This window comes from Cyanistes caeruleus, chromosome 21, assembly GCF_971803275.1.
Source record: "Cyanistes caeruleus chromosome 21, bCyaCae1.hap1.1, whole genome shotgun sequence".
Classification (NCBI taxonomy): Eukaryota; Metazoa; Chordata; class Aves; order Passeriformes; family Paridae; genus Cyanistes; species Cyanistes caeruleus.
Window position 1 is genome coordinate 4,674,502 of NC_141721.1, and position 7,131 is coordinate 4,681,632.

Below are 7,131 nucleotides of genomic sequence, written 5' to 3' on the forward strand. Positions count from 1 at the left end.
TGCTAATAACAACCACAGTGAAATGTTTCACATGAAATAATTGCTTTTGATCTCTTTTCCTTGTCGATTCGTCGGAACCCTCAAGACTTTGTCTCTTTTTCCAGACCACTTGGAGCGGATAATCGAGATCGCCAAGCTGCGAGCCATGCAGAGGAAGGCCAGGTTTGCCAAGCTGAAGGTGTGTGTGTTCAAGGAGGAGATGCCCATCACTCCCTACGAGTGCCCCCACTTCAACTCTCTGCGCTTCGAGCGCAGCGAGAGCGAGACCAAGCTCTTTGAGCACCACTGCGAGGTGGACGTGTCCTTCGGGCCCTGGGAGGCCGTGGCCGACGTCTACGACCTCCTGCACTGCATTGTCACCGACCTGTCCGCCCGGGGCATCACCGTGGACCACCAGTGCATCGGCGTGTGCGACAAGCACCTCATCAACCACTACTACTGCAAGCGCCCCATCTACGAGTTCAAGATCACCTGGTGGTGAGCTGGGCTGCCTGAGCAGGGCGTGAGGGGACTCCCAGAGGACAAATGTTCTGCTGAAATCGCCTGGTGGTGAGTGTGGTGGCACAGCCAGGGGTGAGAGGACTCCTAGAGGACAGATGTTCTTGGCAGTTGCCTTGCTGCTCACCGTTCCTTGGGATCCTGCTGGCAGGGGTTGGGAAAACCTCTGGAAACTTGAAAAACCAGCCTGAAATCAGACTGTTGGCTCAGGTACCTTAACGAGGCACAAAACAAAATCACCTCATGGAAAGGATGGAGGGGAGTGGCTGAACATCTGCTAAAAGGTGCCACCAACCACGTGGCTTCAGGATGGAATTGCAGATTTTTCCTGCGTTTTTGGGAATCTGGGGTGCTACTAAAGCTGACGCTTCAGTTTTATCCTCTTAGAAATGTTTTAGTTCCTCCTTCAACTTTATAAAATTTGAGTCACACCCAGCACAAAGATTCTGGAAATGTCATTTTGATGTACTAGATAATTAAAAAAAAAAAGTATTCCCTATATATTATTAATTGTTGTCAGGGTTAAGCTGTATTTCTTTTTTAATTAAGAATCTACGTTGTGAATTATAATGTTATACTTCAATTATTTCTGTTGTTATCAAAAGGAATAGCAAATCTGGAATATATTCCTTAACGCTTTTAGGAATAATAATTGTTCATGGAAGACTTGTGCCTGTTTTTAGCCTTAGAAATTCTAAATGTTTACAATATCTACAAAAAAGAGCTCTTTAGAATCAGGTCATTTACAAAGGCTTTTGGTAAATGAGAAAACCCTGTCTGTATGTTCCTATTAGTAGTAGTAAGAGGAATATTTAATGTATATTATTTTATTACTGACTCTTTTTACATTCTGTGATATTAAACTTTATTTTAGACTTAAAGTCAGATGATATTAGACAAGTGCTTCCTTCACCTCACCTTTTTCAGACAATTAAATCTTAATTTTATCCTTCTTGTTGATCCTTCTTGGTGTCACAGAAGGAGAAACAAAATTCAAACTTCATATTCAGATATTTCTCCACTCTAAAGCAGTAGGAAATTTCTTTCCACGCTGGACGAGGGAGCCACTGCAGCATCATATTTTCTTCAGAAGGTTGTTTTTGTACTTGTGACATGAGCAACCACATCCCAAATTTCAACTACTGAATTCAGCCCAAAACTGAGAGGGAGAAAAGTCTGAAAATCTTATTGTTTTGTGAGGTACAGAAAACTCCAATGTGCTTGAAGGGGCTTCAAAATAATCTTGAAGAGAGAGGAAAAGTAAATATTTGCATCTTGCATTCCATTGGATTAATTAATCCAAGAATATTGCTTAATTAAACTTCTGACCAAAATTCTTTAGAAACATTAATGGCAATGATCAAAATTCTCAGTTTTCTGAGGCAATTTTTAGAATAACTGTAAGAACATAAGGATCAAACTGTCTTGCAAAAAAAGAGACCATTTTTTTGCCTCGTCACCCTTTTAGATATTTAATTTAGGAATGAAATTGTCTCTCTGAGGTGGGTGTCTCCCTACTGATCTCTGCAATCCTTACACAGGATCATTGTCAAGTGCTGAGTTTCAAGGGCAGAGATAAATTTGAATAGAGGGAGTTCTGCACATTTGGATCTAAATTTAAGTTTGTTTCAATTGTTTCCTGAAATAATGGCCTTGATGTTACAGGTTCTTGGAGTCGTGTTTGGCAACCCAAAATTAAAAGTTAAACTGAGACTAAAGTTTCCCTGCAAGGAGAGGGAGTTTTGCTTGGTTTCTTTGGCTTTGTTGCCTTCATTTTTTCTTTCTTTCCAAGGAATCTAAACTGCAAACCACAATTTCTTATAAAATTAAAGAACATCTTAAAGCTGAGCCTTGTCTTGGCTGCTTGTGCACTTCAGATATTTAAGTTCTGGATTATCAGATGTTCAAAACTACAGGTATTTACAATTTTGGAATTACAATATCCAGATTACAATGTGAATTGCAGTTTTCTGCAAATTTCAGTAGGTTTTTTTTTTACCACTTCCCATAAATGTATTTACAGAATTCTGGTTGGAATTCCAGCACTCCTTGCAGAAATGGATCACATTTTGATTTTCACAGTGTGTTTTCTTGTTTGGCTTTAGGAATTTCCCTGCTGCTGTTCAGGAGAAGCTGTGATGACAAAATTCCTGTTTCAGTCATTTTTGTTGCTCCTTAATATGAACATTTTGTAACTTTTTCCTGTTTGTTCCTTAAATAATTAAGGAAGGCAACCCAACCAAAAAGAGAAAATGAAAATCTTGTTCTGCATCAGCTGTGTCTTAATCTAAGCTCTCAGCCTCCTGAAGTGCAATACTGGAAAGGAAAACGTGAATTTCAGCCCACAAGCTTTAATTAGTGCTGGGATTTGTGATTTGTTCAGGTTAACAATATTTTAATTGTTCCAAGCAGTCTTTGTTTACAAGGATTTAGCTGCTTTTGCCCAACCTGTGCTCATTTTTTGGCAGAAGCAGAAGAATTGTGCAGGTGGATGGCAGGGGAGTGTAATCTAAAAACTGGGTTATGTAACGTGATTGATTCTCTTTTCTGGGCCTGTAGCTTTTGAAATCCTACATTTGCAACAAAAAATGGGAGTGGTTGATCTACTAAATTCATGTTTGAGAGGTCTGAGAACTTTTGTATAGAATTGCATCATTAAACTATGGAATACTGCTGCTTTTTTTTTTTTTTTTTCCCTTTTGGACTTTTCTTTATATCTGGGCAGACCAAAGTTTTGCTAATACATATTTTTCTGTGCTCCCTTAGCTTTTTTTTTTCACTTTATCATCTACAAATGATATTGTAGATATCTTTTCCACCCTCACACTCCCAAATCCCTGTGTTTGTGAGCAGTAAATGGTCTCCTGTCCATTTGAATATTGGAAGGATGGTGGGACATATTTATTTAAAATATTTTTTTTATTGCTGTGTGTGAACAAAAACATGACAAGACAAATTTTTTTAACATGCCCTTTATATCCATTTTGGAATGTTTTTTTTAACAAGGGACAAAGGGAGGTCTCATATGAAGTGAGCTGGGCAATTCCACAGCACATCAAATGTTTCTGCATCTGTTTTATGCTTGTAAAATAAGAAGGGAAAAAAAAAGAAAATCAAAATAGAAAAATAAGAAGTGGGAAAATAAAATAAAGGAAAATAACCCTTATGGAGCACTTAAAAATGACCTGAAAAGGTGTTTATGTACAGCAGCCACTTAATGTCTGCTGAGCTCAAGAGTTTAAAGAAATATCTAAAAATAACTTTTGGACTTGGTGTAGACTTTTAACTTGAATACCCAATATTCTTCACAGGAATCTGAAATAGTCCTTGCTGAATTTCCATCCTCCTCAGAGGAAAGTGAAGGTGCTGTCAGGTTTGATCTGGGAAGTCTTTGTGCCATAAGCAGCTCCTCTGTGGTCCTTGTGCATGTGCTGGCTTTTTAATTTTTATTTTATCCTACAAAGAGGGATCAGTTTCTGCATCAGTGAGGGTGTGAGTTGTTTTTTTTTTTTTGGAAGCATTTTGGGTTTAGTTACCTTAAACAAAAGCAGTAAATTATCACAGCAGGAATTTCTGCATCACTCCCTTTTGAGGCATTTTTTTAAGTTTTAGGGGTTCTGCTTGGGAGACACCTCAATATGCAAAATACCTGAATTTGTTAATGTGAATATTTTTGACATTTTCTTGTTAGTTGTGTAATATTCTTCCCTGAATGTGGCAAGAGTGATAAGGGCTGAGTTAAACACTGGTTTTGTGATAAACCAGCTCATGCCTCATTTGGAAAATCACCCATCCCAAAGTCTAAGGTAACAGGAAAAGCAGGAATCTCCCTCGGCTCCCCACAGTGAGCCCTGAGGATACTCTGGGCTCCTTAATCCACTCCAGGCTCCATTCTTGGAGACAAAGTGGTCACAGGCTCTGCCTCACAGATCCTTGAAGGCAAAACTCAAACACTTGTCTTGAGGAATGAGCTGATTTGCAAAAGCACCTAAACCTGGTCTTTGAGAATTGTTAAAATTCCAGCAAACTGAAGGATCTGGAGATTTTATATTTCTCTGATAGCTTTGTTAAGCCCTGATGTGGATATTTTGAACTGCTCTGATGGCTTTGTTAAGCCCTGGTCTGCCCTGAGTTGGTGCAATGGATGTTTTGTGATACTGAGGTTGGGCAGTCCTTTTATTTTGGTGTAACTGTGTTTTCCCAGTGAGCTGATTTCCAGTGTGTCCTGAGCACTGGTGTTTGGAAACATGGAAGTGGGAAAGGAATTCATTCCCCAGGGACAATCCTCACTACCTCTAAAGGAAAACTTTGAGGTCCTGATCCCCATTTGTTAGATGAGTGTGGGAGGAGATGAGGGCTCTGGGCTGAGCATTCCCAGTTAATGACTCCAACTGGATTCCTCATGGTCCTCAGCCCCTTCTCTGACCTTTCACAGCTACAATTCCACATGCAGCAAATTTATCTCTTCTCTGCTGCACCCTCAGATTTGTTTGCCAGGTGAATACCAGCCTATTTCAAACTCATTATTAAACTAATATTTTAATATTACAGTATGGTGACTGTTAGTTGCTAAAGAATCTTACTCATAAAATCTCATTACTCTCAAAAATACCTGAATAAATGAATTAAACTAACAGAGAACTTTAATTTCACTCTTCTGCTTTATTTTTTTTTTCCTAATGACTGTTAAGAAATAAAAACCCTTACTTCTTTTAAGGGCTTACATAAGAATATGTATTCAGCCTGAGAACTGTACTTTGGGAGCTGAGGGCAGCGAGCTGCATGATCCCTCATGATTTTTTTTTTTACCCCTAAAAAGCTAATTACCAGTATAATTAAAGGCTTTGTAGCTTCATTTGGTATTTGCAAGAACTGGGAGCCCTCGTTCCCAGGTTTATGCTCACTGCTTATATAGAGATGATGAGGACACGATGAGGGGGATGATGGAAGAGGCAGCAGGGAAGAATTCCTGTCAGAGCGGGTTGTTCCCATTGCTGAACTGTTCTTTGTGTTTGGTTTCAGCTCTCGTGTTGTGTCAGGCACAGGAACATCCACCCCATTTGTGTGTAAATCCATGGTGTTGGGGTTCTGGGAGGTAAAAGGCAGAGAAAACCCAGTGGCTGTGGGTCGCAGCAGGGACAAGTGAGGTGGCTGCAGGGTCACACTGCTTGAATCTGGTTTAGAGCTGGATCTTCCTTTCTGCATGGCAAAGCAATCACTTGGGACACAACTGCCTGGCAGGTAAGGGAAGATTTCAGAGCAGACACCGTAGAAAAATGATCTCTTAACTAATTCTAAACTCTGGGATAGATTTCTTTCACTTCTTTTAATGACTGCTTTACCCTGGACAATTTATAGACCCCGCTGGCTTGAAGTTGTGCTTGGCATTACTGAACCCTGAAGATGTTTTCAGGTTTTTCACACACAGCACAGAGGACCCAGGATAGTTTTAAGTTTTGGGCTATGAAAATAAAACCAACTCTTTATCATTCTTCAAATAAGCTGATTTCAGAGGATAATTCTGTTCTGTTATCTCCTGTATATAATTCTCTAACTGGAAATCGCTTTCCAGAACAGCAGTTCATAGTCATTTTACTTACACAAGCTTAGTATAAGTTTACCTCCACTTTCACTGTGACTTTTATAAATGGATTTTGTTTTGCTGAATTATAAATTGTATGTGTCTATGCATTGTAACCCGTAATGCCTTTGAAAATCCAGCCTGGATGCTAACGATCAGGGTTTGGAATTATCTCCAAATGTGTTTTGTTAATAATTATCTTGACGTGTGATGTTCAATACTGTGAGTGCTGCAGTGTATTTTTTCTTAATACTTTTGACTTTTCAGTTCAGGCAATATATAGTCCATATGTTTTTTATTTAAAACACATAGAAGAAAACGTGGATATAAAGGTTGTGTTGTGCAATAAAAGATTACAATACTGAAAACTGCTGGAATTCTGGCTCATCTGGTCTGGAGCCACTGCAGTGCTTTTCCTCACCTTCCCTGGGATCTGAGTGTGCTTTGCCTGACTGCAAATGAAAATTAAGACAGGAATCCCTGTCTCGGGCTGCTTTAATGGCATTGAGGAGTTTATCATCATTTCCTGAGCAGATGGCACTTGTGCAGTGTGTGCTGCCTGCCCGGGGACACCGACCGCCAGCAGATCATTCCAGGGATTGCAATTCCATCCCTCCTCCCCAGCCATTCCTGTGACAGCACAGGCACGGCCCCAGCAGCTGCCCCTGGTTCTGCACTGCTCAAAAAGAACCTTTCTGCCTGTGTTCAGGAGAGTTTTCCCCTTGTTCTGAAGTAATTTCCTTGCTGTCCATCTGTCCTGCTGAAGGGTTCCCTCTCTCCCAGGGGGATGTCCGTGCTGAGAATAAAGAAAAAAAGAGGGGAGAAAAAAAAAGAGATGGAAAGCAGCACACAACACTGTGCAACTGAACATGGAAAGAGGAGTTTGAAACAGCAGCGCTTATTTTAGTATTTGCAACAGGCAGCTCTGGGGTGCTCGTGTGGGGCCAGGGCCGGGCCCTGGAGCCCTGAGGAGCCGGTGCGGGGTGTGGAGAAGGAAGGGAGGCTGCAGTGTGGGAATTCGCTCCGCTGGGAGCGCAGATAACAAAAAGCTG

General features: G+C 40.5%; 1 protein-coding gene across 6 annotated transcripts in view; it reads left to right on the plus strand.

Moving 5' to 3' along the window:
• The window catches only part of KCTD7 (potassium channel tetramerization domain containing 7), a 15,965-nt gene extending 9,518 nt beyond the window's left edge, over nucleotides 1-6,447 (plus strand). For 4 of the 6 annotated variants that reach the window (XM_086859632.1, XM_086859636.1, XM_086859635.1 and 1 more), the window contains one exon: nucleotides 105-3,649. In XM_086859632.1, coding sequence (XP_086715758.1) covers nucleotides 105-481 — 377 coding nt within the window. In that variant the 3' untranslated portion in view covers nucleotides 482-3,649. Of the gene's footprint in view, nucleotides 1-104 lie in introns of all 6 variants that reach the window. The other 2 variants (XM_086859630.1, XM_086859631.1) reach the window with 1 other exon arrangement.
• Nucleotides 6,448-7,131: the final 684 nt, after the last annotated feature.